Raw genomic sequence first — 20202 nt, forward strand, 5'->3', positions numbered from 1 at the left:
AACCCATTTGAGCATCTCTCTTAGAGGCTTATAGTCTCAGTTTTGTGTGCCCTTTCTAATAACAAGTCAAGTAATTTTTCCCTCTCTGTGAAACTTGAGCATACTTCTGACTGTACGCTCTGGACTCAGAGTCCAGCTGCTTGGCCCTGAAGCTTCAGGGAGCTTGCTGGAGGGATACAGCATCTGTCAATGGTTTATGAATCGTCTGACTTAGAGAGAGGGTTGCCATTTTAGGTTCAGTGCATCAGAAGGGGGTTTCCTTTTCATGCTTTCGTAATTAAGGTTTGTTTTTTTTTTTTTAGCATTTATGTATTTGCAGTGTTGCAAATTTAGAGAATTCTGACAATTTTCTCTATCATTCTAATGATCTGTATTCATATCCCAGGGTATGTGGTTAATACATCTAAATGCTGAAAATCTACCCTTGTTGAGCAGATAGAGTTAACTATAACAGCTGCAGAAGGATACTTTACAAAATTAGATAATGTATGTGAAAGCAGCTTGGAATACATGACAGAATGTGCAAGAGTGTGTGTGTGTGTGTATGTGTGCGTGCACGCATACACACGCATATGTATTTAATAGTTCATCTCCCACAGGAATACTGTTGACAGAGCCCTTTGTAAAATATACCCAACCCTCAGCAGGAGGCAGCATGATCTCAAGGAAAGTATACAGTGTTGTGAGGTTGACCTTGGTGTATATTTTGAATCTGCTTCATACTAGCTGTAGTGTTGTACATGTATTTCACCCCTTGTGAATGTCAGTTTTATCATCTGTGAAATGGGGCTAATAAAACTTTATTTCATAGGGTTTCTATGAGAGTTAGATAAGAAACATACCAAGTATTCCAATAAAAAGGCTCTCCTTCCAGATGACATATGAACACACAGATATGTTATTTCTATTAATAATACTTTGGTTCTGGTGGTTAGTGTTTTGAATTCTTATAGCTCCAATCACCAAAAAAGTCTTGGTCAATTCTTGTCAGATACTATGTGTGTAGTGTTTGTTTATTTAGACTCTCTCTGTGTTAAAGCCTGGACCATAATACAGATTCAATAAATATTAATACCTGTCCTTTTTACACAATGGCAAAAAAAAAAAAAAAAAAATTCTACCTGTTAAAAAAACTCTACTAATAGTCTGAGGTGAAGAAATGATGCAAATGAAATAAGCACTTTATTCTAGTTCTATTTAGTTCAATTTATAATTGAATTTGCAGCCACTGAAGATTTTCTCCTTTATTTAGGTTTCCTGAATTAAGTCGCTGATTTGTAAGTCTGCCTGCACTTTGGAGAACTTTCCCTCTCCACCCCCTTTCAGCGTACCCCATCCTAATCCACCTCCAGGTTCACTAAAAGCTAAACCCTTTTGTTTAGTTACATTGGACCCTGAGCATCATCTGTCCCTTCCTGAGAGTCCTGGCATGGGGCAGTTTTCATTTTTGTCAGGATCAGACCCCATCTCCTACTGGCACCGTTATTCCTACAGGAGGAAAAGGAAATGCACGCTTCATCATAAAAGAAGATGCAGCCCACGTCTCCAGGATTTGTACCTCTGCATTGGCATAGTTCCGCAGTTTGTGTCTCTGAACGGGGTTTTAATCACCTTGGCTCGAGTGCTCAGCTCTGAAAGCTTTAAGGGTACTGCAGAAATGGTAGATTAGCCACATTTAACAAAATAGAAAGTTTTCATTGTGCCATAAAAAGCCTTATTGATCTTGTCCAGGCATTGACTCCAGGGCCTTTTAACCAGCCGTTCTGTCTAGACTTGCAGGCTAGAGCCCCCAGTGCTAACAAAGGAGGCTGGGCTGCCTGCTGCCCTGGAAGGCCAAAGGGATGGGCAAGGATTCAGGTTTCTCCCTGGGGATTTTCTTAAAGAACTAGAGTGATTTTATTCTGTCGCTGGGAGGCCTGTGTGGAGACTTATCAGGTCCCCCAGACCCCAGCCAGCCTTCTCTCACCCTCAGCTTTGGCTGTGGGGCCATCACACGGCGGCAAACACAGGTGTCTTCTCTCCCCTCACTTCCGTCAGCTGTTCCCCTCTTTCCTCCTAAGAAGCCAGGCTGAGCCCTGGGATGCTGAGGCACTTCGCAGTGGGTCTTCAGGAGTGGGCAAGGCAGGAGAAGAACTGGTTACCTTAGCAATGCTGTGATCAGCTCATTTCAATTCAGTCTTCATTTAGCACATTTTGGGGTACATGGGAAATTTCGAAAAGCTATGAAAATTTGCCACTCACAAAGATATAGGGGAGGAGTTGATATCTACCTGTAAATAGCCAAAGGATTGTTCAAGATTTATCTGGTGATTTAGGTATTTATCAGAATCATCTGCAGGGATTTAACTTTTTAAAAATGAATGCTTATATTTCAAACATAAAAGAGAACAGACCCTGTGGTAGAGGATGTTATAAACATTGGCTTAGTTATTGCCCATATGGAACAAATCTTAATGTTTTGCCATTTTTGCTTTATGTCCTTTTATAAATACAATCCTGTTGAATAGCTCCCTGTTTTCCTTTCTTCTCTCCCTCCCCAGAAGTAAACGCCATGTGAAATTGATGCGTAGATTTTTTTCTCTTTTTGTAGCATATGAATAGTGCTGTAATATATAATGATTAGTGATCATTATGTGTGTGTATGTGTGTATAAATCAGTGGAAGTAAAATTTATTGGCTACACACAGTTTATACTCATTATTTTCTGTTTATTCTGGGCTGAATGAAGGAAATATTTGGTAAAAGTCTTTAATACCTTGTATTGATTAATTCATGATCACTCAAATGAAGCTTGGCAGTCTCTCAGTATCTTTTAGTCATTTTGGACTAGGAATCATTTGAGCTCCTGAAATGTTTGTAGGAAATTTCACGTAACACCGAATCATTTTTTTTTTTTTTGATACTTAAAGGTAGAGAGTTTCACCAATTAGATGATTTAGATGTAGACTTATTAAGATAAGAGATAGATTAGGTCATCTTCCAAGGTTTCTTATGATGCTACAGTGATGATTTGTTATGGAGGACTTTTTGCTTGTTTTCATCTTGAATGAAAAGAGAAATTTTACAGACATAAGTATTTTAAAATTCCATGTGAACTTAAAAATGCATGTATTGCTTCTATATATCTTAATATCTGTTTGAATTTTCCCAAATTCTGTGAACTTTTTGTGACATTTATGTTCCTTCCTGAACATTATATGTGAATACAGTGAGTATGTAATTTAGTTAGCAATTAGTGCCAGGGTTAGTACCACTGTAAAAAAAATCATTTTAGATGATCTGCTTCCTGTTCTAGGATCATTGTGGATGTATTTCATTATTATTAATTTTGTTTTTTATCAAAGTTACAGTCTCCCATCCTCTCCTCTCCTCCTCTGTGTCCCTAGAACCTTATCTAAGGAACTCTGTGTCCCTTTGTCCTCATCAACTCTGTAGAATATAGTCTAACAATGAGGTGTTAGGTCCTCTGTACAATTGCTTTAGTTGTTGTGTAACTTTGATAAAAGATGCTGGTTAAAAAAAAACAAACATGCAGATTATTCTTTGAGGGCTGGGCCAAGGGTGAAAGGTTATATAGGTCTGTGGATGTGTGTATTTTCTGTATTTTTTTATTCAAAAACATCAAAACTCAATCTAAAATTTATCTTCAAGTATGTGACTCTGGTTAAATTTTTACCGTTCTATTCACCCATATCTTTGGTGTAACTTCAAGAAATGCATCTTAGTAACACAGTGGCACAGAGCTGGCTTTGGAATTATTGATATAATCATTATATTTACTTATCATTGCCCTCATGTGGTTCCAGGTATGTCTAGTATCTTCGCAATCAGAGTGTGAAAGCAGTCCAGGCACTGGCTGTCTGAGGTGACAACTGACAACCATAGTGTCCTGAATTAATTGAGGAGCAGACACAAGAGTGAAGCTGGCAGTCAGGTCAAGGATCCAGACATTAGTTCCAGTGCTGGGAGAGCTGGGTTAGAGAATGTGCCTTTGATCTGCAGCCCTACCGGGCCTCCTGGTAATTTTCCCCCTGAATTAAACTCAATCACTCAGCCATAGTTTGAAGAGTTAGAAAACCCCAGGCCTTCTCATGTCGGGGCAGAGTCTACCCTGATAGATTTCACTGCGTGAGGGAGTCTAGAGGAGAATGCATGATTATCTTAGGAGGGGCAGAGCTGAAGGAGAGAGAAAGACAAGTCACATGGAAGTAGTGACCACCGAATTAAGAAATATGGATCCATGGGCGTCAGACCGAGCGGACAGATGGCTTCTCTCCTTGGAGGATGCTGGGTAAACGAGGCAAGGTCAACGTGTCATTCCAAACGACTGCCTTCTGGAGAGTCGGGGGTGCGGTGGGGGGTGGGAATGCTTTCCTGAAGGCATGGGACATGAAGATGGTGTTCCCTCTACAAGAGTGTGTCATTGTGTTCAATGATTGTCTGACCCACAATTCAAATGAGAAGCCGGTAGTTGAAAGAAGTGTAATTACAGTTTAACTCATGTAGATCTGGTGGTTATGGTAAATAAAAGGCACAGCATATTACATAAATTATTATCAGTGGGCTGGCAGGGAGATGCAACACAATTGCTTCAGGTCAGGGCCCCTCCGTCATTGCATTCTCTCTTGGCGGTGTCTCCTGGATTCCTCTCTACCTCTCTAGGCAGTCCATCCGCTGGACCTGTTGATGCAACACACTCATGAGCGGAAGCTCTCCTCTGCCGGTTCTCCATCCCCGTGCCCCAGGAATATGACTCATAAGGCTCCTACCTGCAGCTTTAGCCTCACAGGCCTGCTACTTTACCCACACTGAATTTCTCACCATCCCCTGGGCACCCCATGCTTTTCTAATGATCCTACCAGTGAATACATTTTTTCTTTTAACTAGAACGTCATCCTTTCTTTGTATGGTGAACTTTTACTCATACATCAAGACCCATATCACCTCTAAAATATTTACACTTACATTGTAATTGTAATTAAATTGTAATTAAAATAATTGTAAATATTATCTCTTACACTTCTAATCACTTTTTATATGTGCATTATCAACAACAACAGCGACAGCTAACGCATCTAGGGCTGGGAACTGGGCCAGGAACTTAATCTGATTCATGTCTCATAGTGAATCAGTGAAATATGTTTTTCTCATTCTGTAGACTAGGAAAGCAGGGATTAGAGAAGTTAAATAGTAAGCTGAGGTTCCACAAAGTTAGGTAAATTCTAGGGCTGGCTGTAAAACCCAGGTCTGTCCATTTCAAAGCCTTATTATTAAATTCCATGTCATCAAGTTCGCAGTTCCCCTGCACTCTGAGCTACAGGAAGATGCCCTGTTTAACGTGAGTCCATGGCAGGGTCTGGCATTCGAGTTTTTTCCGCTTTATAATTTCTCTTCTTCAGTAAATGCTGGTCAATAATTCCTATTCACAGGGTTTCTGTGTGGCTCTAGTGTATTCAACACTGGGTACCTCACTTGATGCACAGTAGGTACCTGGAAATACTTATTCCTTGAATGAATAAACAGAAAATCTAGCTTTTATTATAATACCATTGAGAGCTATGCCGTCTTCAGGATGCTGTTAGCTTTCTAGTGATTTCAGTGAAGCGTGATGTTCCAGGCCGTTCTTTTGTGGACTTGAGGCAGCTCCCCTCGCCAGGATCCTGCCTGTTTATTTTCCAAGTGACAACTTGATTTACTGTTTTCCTTCTCATCACTTTCAAGGAGCATCTGCAGGCTAGTGAGTGACCCAGGCAGCGTGGAAAAGTCCATTTATTTCTCTGCTGTATCTCTCCTACAGAGCCTGTGGACAAGGATTTGAAATGGCCTCAGGAGGTCAGGTCTCCTGTGTGTGTTTTCTTTTGTGGTGCAGCATTGCTCATAATGACACAATTTGCCGTCTGCTGGTGCACTCTGCATTTAAGATACCTGTTTGGGGGTGTGGCAGGTAAAGGATTCATTGTTTGTCCTTGGTGGGCGGCTCTGCAGTTTGGTCCATCCCAATGCTTCGGTTGGCCCTGAAATACATTGTAAGGGAAATGGGACTGGAAGAAGCAAGAGGGCAGTCACTTGTGCAGTCCTTTTTTTCTTTCTTACTCAGTATGTTCCTTCCCTAAGTCTAGTAGGAGATGTCCTTAGGTGATGTTTAACAGAATTCCCTCTAGAAAGATTTCTGCTTTTCCCTCATTTTTGCAGATATGGTCCTCTCATAGCCCAACCGCTAACTTGGGTGTCCACACATAACTTGTAAGAAGCCTTTAGAGGTGGAAGTTGTTCTGTATGTTAGATACTTAACAGGTTGCGTGGAAAACAGAATTGTGTGTGAACAGACTCACACCCATCCACCTTAACTTGTTCCTTTGCCAGCAAATGACTCAAACGGGCGTTTTCCCTCAGGGTGACTTTCAGATGGAGTGGAGATGCAGCCCCTGTAGTGATGAGTAGAATGGTTGTGGAATCGTGGTCTTCTCAAGAAGTTTATTTCTGCTTTCTGTACCCCCCTGCCTTGGGCTTGTACATCTCCCATCCTCCTCAGGGCTTCTTCACTTGGAGAGAATTGGGTGATGTGCTAGTTTACAACATAGACCCTGAAACCTCTCATTGCAACTACACCCCAGGAAGAGAGACAAAACCCTGTTGAATCTGTGGGTCAGAGGAACGGAGTCAGCATGTCAGCCTCAGGACCACCTCCCTTTGTCTGCCAGGGAGGGCAGCAGCAGCTCATATTGTATTTTGAGGCTCATTAGCTCCAGGGTGGGCCAGGCCAGGATGGCCAGCTGGGGTTATCTTTGCATCAGTGCAGAATAAAGTACCATGCTGCCGCAGAGGCCTATTGAAGGATGAAGATTCAAAAATGAGAGCAGGGTTTTTTTTTTTTTTTTTTGGAAAAACCTTTTATTTTATTTTGGGATACAGCTGATAAATAATGTTGTGATAGTTTCAAGTGAACAGCAAAGGGACTCAGACATACATATATCTGTATCCATTCCTCCCCCCCAAACTCCTCTCCTGTCATCCAGGCTACCACATACACTGAGCCAAGTTCCATGGCTGTACAGTAGGACCTTGTTGGTTATCCATATTAAAATATAGCAGTGTGTACCTGTCCAAACTCCCTAACTATCCATTTTCCCCATCCTTCCCTCACCCCCAGCAATCATTGTGAATCTGTTTCTATTTTGTAAGTTCATTTGTATCATTTCATTTTAGATTCCACATATAAGGGATACCATGCAATATTTCTTCTTCTCTGACTTCACTCAGTATGACACTCTCTAGATCCACCCATGTTTCTGCAAATGGCATTATTTCATTCTTTTTAATGGATGCATGATATTCCATTGTACATATGTACCACATCTTTACCTATTCTTCTATCAGTGGACACCTAGGTTATATCCATGTCTTGGCTATTGTAAACAGTACTTTGGTGAACACTGAAAAGTAAAGTGAAGTCGCTCAGTCGTGTCTAACTCTTTGCGACCCCATGGGATGTAGCCTACCAGACTCCTCCGTCCATGGAATTTTCAGGCAAGAGTACTGGAGTGGGTTGCCATTTCCTTCTCCAGGGGACCTACCCGACCCAGAGATCAAACCCCAGTCTCCTGCACTGCAGGCAGATGCTTTACCCTCTGAGCCACCAGGGAAGCCCTTTCTGGTGAACACTGGGGTGCAGGTGAAAGAGGAGAACAGTTTTGCCTATGTCTCTGGAACCTGTCCTCAGGAAGCTCGCTCCTGCTTCTTTCTAGAGCACCACAGGTGTTCTGCTTGGGCCCAGCAGTTACGCCCACCCTAGAGGTGTTGGCATTCTAACAGGCTCTCCTAAGTGGCATCTAAACATTCCATTTCTAAGGCTCTTTCTCTGATGAGGGTGAAGAGTGTGATCTCAGTCTGGCTTTTTCCACCCTGCCCCTACAGGGAATTTTGAGATGAGCTGGCCCCACTCCCGGATCCCCTGCTTGGGCTCCTGCTGCCTGAGTGGCGCTTACCTGTCATTGTCAGTGATTTTTCCTTTTGATGGAAGGGACTTCATGCAGTTGCAAGACATCAGACAAAGGGCCAGACTCCTACTTCTCTGAGAATTTGAGTTCCTGATGAGAGTGGTGGTGGGCTTTGGTGGCAAAAGTGATGGAATGAGAATCAGAGTTCTGAGGTTTTGGAACTGCTCTAAATGCTTCCAAGTGCCTTGGATAACCTATGGAAACTGTGGGTCCCTCTTCCTTGCATTGGTGTACGCATAGCAAAGTAACCTCCCAGACTGTTGAAGAAATACAAAGAACGGTTATGAAAGCATTTGGAAATATATCATATTTAAAAAAAATAGTGAATAGAATCCCCTTTAACTCCTTCCTGGGCTTTCCTGGTGGCTCAGGTGATAATAATCCGCCTGCAATGCAGGGGACCTGAGTTTGATCCCTGGGTCAGGAAGATCCCCTGGAGAAGGCAATGGCAACCCACTCCAGTGCTCTTGCCTGGAGAATCCCATGGACAGAGGAATCTGGTGGGCTACAGTCCATGGGATCGCAAAGAATCGAACACGGCTGAGCGACTAGCACGTTCATTTTTCACTTTGCCCATTCCTGACCTGTTCTCACCTGAGCCCTTTCTTGCCCAGTGCTGTGTTCTTGTCCTCACATTTTAACCTCTGGCCCTTGGCTTTCCATGGCTGCATTTGCATCTAAAGTAGCCCAACTTTGGCTTCTTCCTATGGTCTCCAGGTTTTTAGAATCTCTGTCTAGGTTGTCCCTTCTAGAAACTTTTGCTTCCATTCTTGTCCAGTGAAATGCAAACCTCACTGGGTTATATCAACGTTCGGGTTGAGCCAGTTTCAGGCACCCCCGAAGGAGTAGTTCAAATGTGTTTTGTCTTCTTTTCACTGGGCTCTCTGCCTTCAGCTCTCATTTCTTCCCAGTTCACGCTCAACCCAACAGAAGCAGGATTGCATAATCTCATATTTTAAAAATGCAAATGAGACCCTCCATCCTGTCAGTAAAGTTAGGCATTGGTTCCTCAGGACCTTTAGAATAAAGTTCCTATTTCTTAATCTCACAGCCTAAGACATCAAGGTATCAGTAACCACAGGCCCAATTCAACAGAGATAAGTATTTCTTTACACTTCTTAAGTTCCACAGTAAAAGAAAAAAAGGCTATTTTAATCTATTTTGGAATTTCTCAGAGAAATAGAGTTATTGATATATAAATCAGTAGTTGGATTTTTTTGGGGGGAGAGAGTAGGAAACAGAACTGAGTAAATGCCTAATAATGCTGTGTATATATCAGTCCTTGGATTAATAAGTCATTTGAAAAATCAGTTTATATGTCTATAGAAACAGATTCAAAACCTTGAGTTATACTTATCTTGATTGCATCTAGTGTTTAATCAATTGGACACTTAGAAGTAATGGGCAAACGATTTGTTGTCATACAGGGTTGAGCTCTGCTTTTCATGCAGTGAGAGTAACATTTTTATTTTAACACTTATGCAATTGATTGTAAACTTTGGAGTGATATAATCTAAATGAATCTACACAGTCCATTAGCCATTTCAGCACCTGCCTTCTTGCCAAGCTATAGCTTTACACTAAGCCGTTGTGTGCTGTGTTACGTAATCCCCTGCATTCATTTTCTCTACCTGTTTAGCCTGCATACGTACAAGGTGACTTCGCTGTCTCTTCAACCTCCTTCTCGGTGTAAACACTCACTATAGAAAACAGATTTGGGGGCAGTATTACATCTTTCTAATGGAGAGTTTGGAGAATTGAATTGGCTTAGAAATGTATTTGTCACTATTTGGTTTGGCACCTTTTAGTTATACTCACTATCAACTTAGTATGGTTTTCAAGGTGATAAGAAAGTGCTTGAGCTTTAGCCACTGGAAGGAAATTAAGACAATTCGGGCTCTTAGGAGAAAAATGTCAGTTTTGAGAGTATGCAAAGGAACAATTTCTTCCAGGTCCTCAGTCTTTCTCCTGGCAAGCCCTTGTTTGCTCTTTTGAAGACTGGGTCACTCACTGCTAATGCCTCTCCTTCCTGTAAACAATACAGGGGAAAGGATCTGGTGAATTAGAAATGATGTGATTTGCTTATCTAGAATACAATTCAGGAAGTAGCTTTCAGTGGTCTACTGTTCACTGACATGTGAAGGAGATACATGGTGTCTAGGATGACACTGCCTTCTCCAGTCTAGAGAAATGGTTAAATTGGGGAAGTTCATCATTGAATGAAAGGAGTTAGATGGCTGTCAACTGCTGTAGCAGTTTTCACTGTTGTTGTTGTTTAGCAGCTAAGTCCTGTCTGACTCTTTCTGGCCCCCATGGACTCTCGCCCACCAGGCTCTTCTGTCCATGGGATTTCCCAAGCAAGAACACTGGAGTGAGTTGCCATTTCCTTCTCCAGGGGATCTTCCTGATCCAGGGATTGAACTCACCTCTCTGACTCACCAGGTTCTTTACCACTGAGCAGATATTTGCAAAGTAATATACTCTCAAGGATGCATAAAATCTTCACTGATGAATTTGCATGGGTATTAGCATAAATACATGTGTGATTTGCATAGTTTTTTCTCTCATTGGTTTTATTTCTTATTTATTTACTGTGATAGCCTCTTAATGATGTCATTTTTCTCCTGTGGCCTTCTACATAAAATAAGTTCTTTAATTTTAAATACACTGATTCCAGGAGGAAAAGAGAAGCATTTCTTTTGGTGAGGAAGTGTGATTTACGTGGGGGTAGGAGGAATAGGTCTCTGGCTTAGTTTATTCAAGGTTTGGGGTGGTTTGTAAATCAACACATGGGCTCAGTGGAACCATTCCTTCCCTTTGAGCAGCAAGATAAGAGCAGGTGGTATATCCAGAATGAAGGGCGAAAGGTAACTGATATTTGGAGAAAAGTTTAGAGGCAGCAGAAGTCCAGAGTAGGACAAACTGGTTTTGGGCAACTCACTTATTCCTAGTCATCAGTTTCTACCGTAATAAAAAAAAAAGACTGTTTTAAATCAGGCAATCTCTAAAATCTTTTCTAACGCTAAAATTTATTATTTTGACAGACTCCTTGGTCTAATTATGTGAAAAAATATTAAGCGCCAGCCACATAGTACATTAAATAATATCCTGGGGCCTTGCTCTTGTGTGTCAGGCCTTTCCCCTTTGAAGGGTACTCGATAATTAATTGAGGCTTCTCTTTAGAAGCACTCCTTTCCTTGCTCATTTATCTCAGTTCACTGGGCACACAGGTGTAACTTAAATGTTTATAGAAGACACCCACTAATACACCATATTGGGTGCCAACGACAGGCATAGTAGTTGGTTGTGCGTACATTTGCATTGTTAGGAAGAGAGCTTAGCAGTGATACCTGCATTTGATTTGCCATCTTTTGCTGTAAATCAGGGCCATCTCCGGTCTACTGTACAAAAGAGCTTGTCCAGTTGAATTCTAACAAAACTATTTCTACAGAAATGGGAAGAGAGAGAATGAAAGTAGGGCACTAGGGCATTGGATGGATGGGCCTGTTTCAAACATGTAGTATAGTGCCAAATATCTACTCTGATTTTGGGAGGACTCATTTTGGTAAAATACATCTGGCATGGGTTACGTGCTGAGTAGTTCTCACTACTTATATGTGTAAGCAACACCGTGGTCACTTAGAGGTGGACAAGTCCCTTTTGCTTATAGCAGTGTGTGTGCAAACAGAAATGTGCAGGTGTGTACATATCCCTGAGGCCCTCTGGAAGACATAGGACACACTTAATCTCTTCTTTCATTCTTTGGAGTGTGACATTGAGGTTCACATTAATGATGTGGTGATGCTATGATGAACTTAATACTATATATCGGGTGGTCATCTCTTCACATCATGAGAGTGACTCCTTTACCTCATGATGAGAAAATATTTATTTGACTTTCCTTAAGGAGCTTACCAAGGGCTATGATGGTCAATAAGGATCTGAGATAAGGTGGACTGGCTTTGGTTAGGTCTAGAAGGAAAAATAGAATTTCCTCAACTTTACTTTGTAGCCCCACCCCACCCCACCCCTCTTTAAAGGGAAACTGTATATCTAAATTTGTATTATTGCTCATTTCCTTTTGTTGAGAGGTGCTTTTGACCAACCCTGATATGAAGTTGTTGTATAGTGGCTAAGTCGTATCCCACACTTTATGAGCCCATGAACTGTAGCCAACCAGGGTCCTCTGTCCATGGGATTTCCCAGGCAAGAATCCTGAAGCAGGTTGCCATTACCTTCTCCAGGGGATCTTCCCCACCCGGACTTTGAACTCTAGTCTCTTGCATTGGTAGGCAGATTCTTTACCTCTGGCCACCAGGGAAGTCATCCACTCTAAGTGGGGTTGCCTGAGAGGAGGACAAATGGAAGTGTGCATGCTGAGTGTCTAAGTTAAAAGTCAACAAATAGCTAAATCAAATACTTTCTATCCTCTTACCTTGGAAAATAGAGCCTCGAAACTACTTGGTTAAGGCAGGTTCACATTTAGCATTTTCAGATTCCTCGGAGTTCTGCTTCAGGAAATATCAGCATAGGTAGAGCTAGCCCCTCTGGTTGGCTCTGTGGCCTTCACCCCTTCTTAGCTCCATCGCTCATCACAGGGCCCTGGTATAAATGCACATGGGTTCCTCCACCCACGTGGCCAAGGTCTGTGTAGACCTGTACAAATAGACCCCAGGGCTAGTCCTCAGACCTTGAGGCGTGCACACTGACAGGCATGATTTGCCTTCAGAAAACTGATCCAGGGAAGAGGCCCACACAAGCCCTGGGAACATACTTGGGGCTCTTGGGGTAGCAAATTATAGGCCCCCAGTGTCTAGAATACAGTCTTGAAAGAGAGTCTGCATCCCAGTGGGACACCGTGTTGGCTCTGTGGACCCCTGGTCCTTTGGAGAGATGTTCCATAGGATGGTCTGACCAGGCCATCTCAAAGAGCTTCAGGGAGCAGTCCGCTGGAGTAAAAGGGAGGCATTGCTGTCCAGTGTAATATCAAAGCATATTATCACATTCCATTCTGTTCCCTTTTCCTCATCTGCTCAGTCATTTCCTGAGGTTCAGCCTCCTTTTTAGAAACCCTGTCATGTTCCACTGGGCGCAGGACTGTACCATGGAAACCAAAGTTAGCCATGTTACCAATGGATAGAAATTAGAGCCAAATCTTTCAGGGTAATTGATTTTTATGTATTTGTCAATAAAAGGTACTGGGAGCTAAAGAACACTCTGTCAGAAGTGTTAATTATCCATTCTAAACCAGCCCTTTTACAGGCATTTAAATGCTGATATTGATGCAAAAGCAACATAAGCCTCACTTTACCATTTTGCATGAATTTTCCCTTTAGGTTTTTCTCTGGGAAAATTTGAAGGCAAGGTAGCAAGCCTTCCTGCATCATCATTTTAGTCTTCTGCCCTTGTGTGACCACACGGCTTCTCTGCTAGTTTTTCTGGTCCTTAGATACAAGCCTGTGGAAGAGGTGAAAGAAGTGTTGTGCTGGCATCAGGCCCCTGGCAGGGGCAGTGCCCCATAGATGTGTGTGTTCTCTTTGGTATTTGCAAAGACGTGGCTCATGCCAGTCAAGTGTTGACTCCTCTCCCCTTTCCTTTCCCTTGCAGCTCGAGAGGAGAATGTGGCCACTTTCCGAGGCTCAGAGTACCTGTGCTACGACCTGTCTCAGAACCCCATCCAGAGCAGCAGTGATGAAATCACCCTGTCCTTTAAGACCTGGCAGCGGAACGGGCTTATTCTGCACACGGGCAAGTCAGCTGACTATGTCAACCTGGCTCTGAAGGATGGCGCGGTCTCCTTGGTCATTAACCTGGGGTCCGGGGCCTTTGAGGCCATTGTGGAGCCAGTGAATGGAAAATTCAATGACAACGCCTGGCACGATGTCAAAGTGACACGGAACCTCCGACAGGTAATGGCTGGGGGCAGAGAGTGCCTGGAGGCTCCTCTCAGGGGGCTGGGGAGGGAGTGTGGAGTAGGTGATGGGTTAGGTTACATGGAAAAGGGTAAAGATACCATATGGGTTTGCATTTGTCAAGCTTTCTCCCAGCCTTACAATTTCACAAGGGTAATGATTAAAATATGTTTCTCCTCTTACTTCAATTCTCCATGTGTACTTGTTATTTAAGAAAAAAAAATTCAGTTGTATAGATAATAAAAGTTATAAATACTTTCCTTTTATTCTGCTTTCTTATTTTTAAATCATCTTCTTGATTATATTTGTACCTTGTATTATTGTTAAATTCAGCTAGGGACAGCATTTTATTTCTATAGCTTGGTAGATTTTCCTCCTTCTCTGAACGTATGTTTTTGTTTTTTAAGTAAGTTAGTCATTGCCATGATACCATAATTTTAATTTCTTCCAGAGAAAGTCTTTCTTTTTCTCTTCCTTTTGATTTACCAGCCCCTCACCAATTTTTTTTATACTTTTATTTTATTCTTTTGGTTGTTGTGTTAACCTCTAGCCTTGGAGTGAATTAGCTGGAATCTTTATGAATTCCTCTGTTTCTCTGTTGCTTGCTGCTACTTTATTGCCCCTGTCTCTACCTCCGAGACTCTTCAGTTGACTAGGAGGCCTGGAAAGTGGAAGGACCCACATTAAAAAGTCAACTTTGGAGCAGCCTTTCCTGGTTCTGTACGTGCTTGAGAACTCCCATCGCTTGCCGATGCTAATCAGGCAACTCCGTCAGGTGACAACGCTCTCAGAAATCCTTAGCCGAGTGAAGTTGTTTTCTGTTCATAACTACTAATAATAAAACAACAGCAACAACAATAATATTTCACCAGCCCACATCAGGAAACGATTAAAATTGCTTCCTGTAAAAGTCAAGGTCTGTCCTGAGTCTGCCTTTTCCAGGTTCTGTTTTCACTTGGTTTTTCTACTTGTGAATTTGTCATTAAACCCAGTTGGGCTGCATTCATTCTTTATTAATCAGAAAGCATTATGTAAATTTCCAGAAGGTGCTTATCAAATTTTCTTCTGCAGTATGATTGATTTAATGCCTCCTGTAGACATGAAGGCATAAGAACTGACAGGTATTTGCATATGTTTTCTGTTTGATAAAAGTGTAACTCCTTCATAAAGCTAAATAAATGGAGAAGGCCCACCCACAGCAGAAACATACAATTTTCGAAACACCCATTTCCACACTTAAGCATGTCAAGGAAGCCCCAGGTTGGCTATTGTATTTTATCTATGGTGCAGTTGCCAAATCATAAGAGTTAGAGTCCCCAATCATCCTAATACACATGGATCGAACATTTTTGAATCACCATTTTATATTTCTCCTGCGAGGCCAAAGAATCCTATTGCTGACATTTTCTCTCATCATTCCCCACCTGTACTTACAGGAGAGACCCTCTTAGCTGCCAAGAGAGCCCAAGTCAAATGTCCATTCGCTAACGTATAAGGGTTTGAAATGTTTGAGCTGCAGAAACTAGACCAAAAAGTAAAATATGACCTTTTGTTGGTTTCCACTGCCCGGTACACAGTAACACTCTCTGACATTAGTCAGTGGAGGGGAGATTCTCCTGTCCTGGGGAACAGAATCTGGCTGTTTCTCACCAGCTGCTCTGCTTCTATATCTCTCTCCCACCCCACATGCTCCCTTGAAATCATTCTAGAATGATTTCAAATAGCCAGAACAGGCTCACTTTTATTTCTACTAAAACCACTTCTCTCAAGTAGAGTTGGGCCCTAATTCAGTCATTTACAATGGAATGGGGACAGACCAGCCTGTGGTTCGAATATGGGCTGTGCTGTTTGGGTCTCAATAAGCAGAGGAAAGTCACACTGGAGCGTTTCTCTCCCAAGTTCTGAGCCCCAGCTCCACTCCGTGCCCTTGGACAAGCCATTTAGCCTTCCCACACCAATTTCCGTTTGCGAGATGTGGATTACAACCCTCCCCAGCCATGTGTGGTGGCGAAATATGCAAAGCACCTTGTGTTCCAGGCGGGTTATGAGCTCATCTGTGGTCTGGGTGCTAGACTCGCTGGGACACGCACGGTTTACAGGCCGAGCATGCTGTCCGAAGGTGACCGCCTCTGTCTGTCCCTAAGGATGCAGCTAAGAAGAGTTCTTGAGACAAGGCTAGTGAGGCCCGAGGGTGTTGGGGGCATTTCTTGGCAGAGGGAGTATGAATCTTGTTGAGAAAGTGGATTATTTTTCCCATAAAATACACTTATAACAATTTTTGAGTTCCCTAGGATACGTTTGAAGGAGTGGGAAGCCCTCGTCTATCTCAATTAAACTTAATCGATTAAACTTCATGAATATTTGATGGCAGCCATGTCTGCTCTTTTGGTAAGGGTGAATGGCTTCTGTGGTAAAGATTGATCTGAGAAAATTTTATTGGTTACCGAATGGAGTAGAGCTTTTTCCCTTTCTTCCTTCTTGGTCATCTACTCATGGTTCTGCTTTGGGGTTAAAGTCAGTCAGTGAAAGTGTTGGTTTGCTCAGTAGCTTTTAGGTTAAGTTTTCAGGGCCAAATTCAGGCTTCCCAGGTGGCTCCTGGTGGTAAAGAACCCACCAACCAATACAGGAGACATAAAGGATGCAGATTTGATCCCTGGGAAGATTCCCTGGAGGACGAAATGGCAACCTACTCCAGTATTATTGCCTGGAGAACCCCATGGACAGAGGAGCCTGCCAGGCTACAGTTCATAGGGTCACAAAGAGGTGGACTTAGCGACAGCGCACAGGGCCAAAGGCAGGCACCTGATTGGGGGTTCTGAGTGATGGAGGGAATGTGGATCATTTGTTGCAAAGCATTACCAGGATTAGCACCAAGGTAGTAAGGAGTTTTTGTGGGTTTTTTTGCTTTGGTTTGGTTTTTGGTCCATAACCTTGAGTCCAAGGTCATGACCATCACAGAAATTTCTTGACCTCCATATGCCACTTTAATCAAACCAGAAGCATAAAACCAGGTTGCCCGTCTTTATCTAACTCCAGCCTCCCAGCTCCGGGTGCACTGGCAATTTAACATTTGAAAGCTGTGAAGAAGAGACTAATCGTAGGGCTTCTGTAATCACATTTAACTTGCCAGTCCTCTCTGCCACCCATGCAAGAAATTGCTTCAAAGCTTGAAATGCATTCCTAATGAGGAATGAGGGGGGCGTGATGCCAACAGTAGTCATTCCAGCAGAGTAAACCAAACAATGACATCATTGGGTAATGAGGAAGACTCGAACCACACAGTTACTCTAACCCAAGAGGTCAGGAAAGAGAAAAAGTTCCCCTCCTGCCTCCCAAAGGCTCCCCAAGTCAAAGCAGTTGTGGATCTTTAAATTACCTCTGGAAACACAGAGTGAGTCGCATTGCATGGCCTTCGTTTGCCTGATGTGAACCGGAAACGTTCTAAGCTCTTTTTGTTCTAGGAGAAAGCCATGATCGTCCATGCATGTAGTCAGAGTCAGATGTGAAAAATAAAAAATCCCCAATGTATGGGTGTTTCATCTCTATTTATCAATTTACTGAAGTTCAATGATAAACTTTGGGGGTCTTTTCTTTCAGGAGAGGTGTATTGTATATGTACTGAGGGTGGGAAGGGCGTGGGGGCAGTGTTCATTCAGAAGAGCCCTTGGAAAGTAAGTATGATGCTAATTCCAAGCTGGGTGAGGTCCAGTCTGAGTGGTGTTTGGGAGAAGTGGGGAGTTACGGACGACACCGTGGGCTGCAGCTCCTTTCCTGGCTGCGAGCCAGGCGCCAAGGTTTTCCATAGAGTGCTGGTTTCATTGTCTTCCCCCACTCTCTTTTTCTGTGTCGGGTGCCTTTTTTTTGAAAAACTAACCCAAGATCATTCATGCAATGTGTCATTTTACTAACCGACTAATGTACTAACACCCTAACGACTCATCTTTGTTTTTAGTTTTTTTAATTAACAATCGTTCTGTTCACAATTTTTTAATTTCCTTTCTTCCCCCTTTTCCGCAAAGCACTCAGGCATCGGACACGCTATGGTAAACAAACTACATTGTCTGGTAGATATCATTCTTATTGTCTCTTTTTTTGGGTTTGCCGTGTGTTGCCCCCCTTTTCCTCCCCAAACCCCACTTTTATCCTCTTTAGACTTGTTTCTTTTTTTGAATTTTTTGTTGTTGGTGTTGAATGAAATACAAGCCTTTCTTTTTCTTTAAAAAGAAAATGGAAGGGGATGCACCTGTCCTGACAACATTTGGATGACTTTGGTTGGGACAGTTTCCTTTTCTCCACTGTTTTTTTTTTTTCCTAAAAAAATTTTTTTTTAAAGAAATATTCTTTGTTTAGCTAATTCATTTTGTTTTTTCTTATTTTGCGACTTCCAAGTTACAGACTAGGGACAACTGAGATTTCTGTTGAGGACTTTCTTCTCTCCGTGTCTTCCTACCCCCTCACTCTTCCAACTTTCTTCCTCTCCCGCCCCCAACCCCAAACTCCTGAATCCCCCTTTTTTCATTCCCTTTTGTGTGGCTGTGGATGCCACAGGTGATCTGGGGAGGAAAGTACTCTGCTTCCTGTGTTCTTCCTTTCCCTTCTTCCTCCTTACTTCCCACCTCGGCCAAAGGGAGCTCCGCCAATTGTGTTCTCCATACAAACTCTGCATGGCATGTTCCTGTCTCGTGAATTCCCCATTAGCATCAGAACCTGTCTCCTCATTTTCTCCTCGCTACTAACAACCTACCAGCCATCAAGCCTACACTACTTTCTTTTCTCTCTCTCTCTCTTTTTTTTTTTGTCTCCACCCTTCGTCATTGTCCTCTCATCCTTCATATATTTTGGGGTTGGGTTTGGACTTTTTCTTTTCTTTTTTTGTTAGTAAGGGAGGTGGTCGGCAGGGAAGATGACCCTTTCGTGTTGAGTGTGTTTTCTATCCTCACTTCCGCCTTGCTTTTCAGTTGATTTAGCGCATGTAGGTGTGAAGTGGATTTTGGTTTTTTCCTTTCGTTCTCTGCACCCTGGTCCCAAGTCCCTCCCTTCTGTTCTTCTGCCTTCTCTCTCGGCTCCAGATAAGTTTCGCATGGTTGTGTCACCGTATGGTGTGTGCACGCTTTGGGGCCTCATCTCTTCTCTGCGCCCTCTGCTCCTTTCATGGATGTTGGGTGTATGGGTGCTATTTCTTTCTGGTGGGCATTATTATTATCATTATTTGGCTCTCATGCCTCATCATTCCTTTCTTTTTGTTAGCATTGCCTTTTTTGGTTTGGGCCATTTCTTTCCTGGGGGGTGGTGATGGCAGTCAAGGGAGGACAGGGGTTGATGTCCTGGGTAGTCCACGGCATGTATCACCCATGACTCATCAAACTCAAGACCCTTTTCCTTCCCTCCCTGAATGCATGTCTGTCAGTGTGGTGTGAGCCCAAAAGGAAACAAATAAAAAAAAGAAAAAGAAAAGAAAAAAAAAGAAACAAAAACCATCCACAACCAAAGACCAACCCCCTAACAAACCCCATCGTCTGATGTCTCCTTTGCTGTTTCTCACGACCACCGTAAATTACAATCATTCAAAAATAAGCCATCATTTTACCGATGAACCGAGACAAGTGATGTCGTCTGAGGAGAGTTCCATTTTCTAGCCTGACTGAAGAGGGCATTGGGGAGAGCCAGTTGCTCACACTCAGCTTGGCAGTTCTGAGAAGCTCTCCCGGGAGCCTGCAGGCGAAGGCCGGAGGCTTGGGCCGCAGGGGGGCAGACCAGAAAATGGAACTTGGCTGCACATATCAAAATCGAGCCAAATTAGAAAGAACACCTCACCCAAATCTTACTGCAAGTGATGCCACCGGTAGGGCAAGCCCCCGGACCTTGACAGGACCTGGAGGTCATTGTTGGGATTTCTTTTCTCCCTGTGTCCCTCTGCCAGGTGACCATCTCTGTGGACGGGATCCTTACCACGACAGGCTACACTCAGGAGGACTACACCATGCTGGGCTCAGACGACTTCTTCTACGTGGGAGGGAGCCCGAGCACCGCGGACTTGCCAGGCTCCCCCGTCAGCAACAACTTCATGGGCTGCCTTCGGGAGGTGAGTTCACCCACGCCGTTTCACACGACGACTGGCTGAGCACAGATGAAAGTCCCGGTTCAGTGACTCATCCGTGAGGTCGAAAGTTGTCGCAGAAACGACTCCGGACTTGGAAGTGGAGGCCCCGGGTTTTGATCGCAGCTTGAACCGGTTACAGGACCGTGGGTTTGCTACTTAAATACCCTGCGGTTCTGTTTGATCATTTAACTAA

General features: G+C 43.1%; 1 protein-coding gene across 3 annotated transcripts in view; it reads left to right on the top strand.

The window, feature by feature from the left end:
• The window catches only part of NRXN3 (neurexin 3), a 1687603-nt gene that overhangs the window by 398181 nt on the left and 1269220 nt on the right, over positions 1–20202 (top strand). For all 3 annotated transcript variants that reach the window (XM_065940342.1, XM_065940340.1, XM_065940341.1), the window contains 2 exons: positions 13605–13906; positions 19830–19991. In XM_065940342.1, the coding sequence (XP_065796414.1) occupies positions 13605–13906; positions 19830–19991 (464 nt within the window). The remainder of the gene's footprint in view (positions 1–13604; positions 13907–19829; positions 19992–20202) is intronic.

The sequence above is a fragment of the Muntiacus reevesi genome, chromosome 7 (genome assembly GCF_963930625.1).
Source record: "Muntiacus reevesi chromosome 7, mMunRee1.1, whole genome shotgun sequence".
NCBI lineage: Eukaryota > Metazoa > Chordata > Mammalia > Artiodactyla > Cervidae > Muntiacus > Muntiacus reevesi.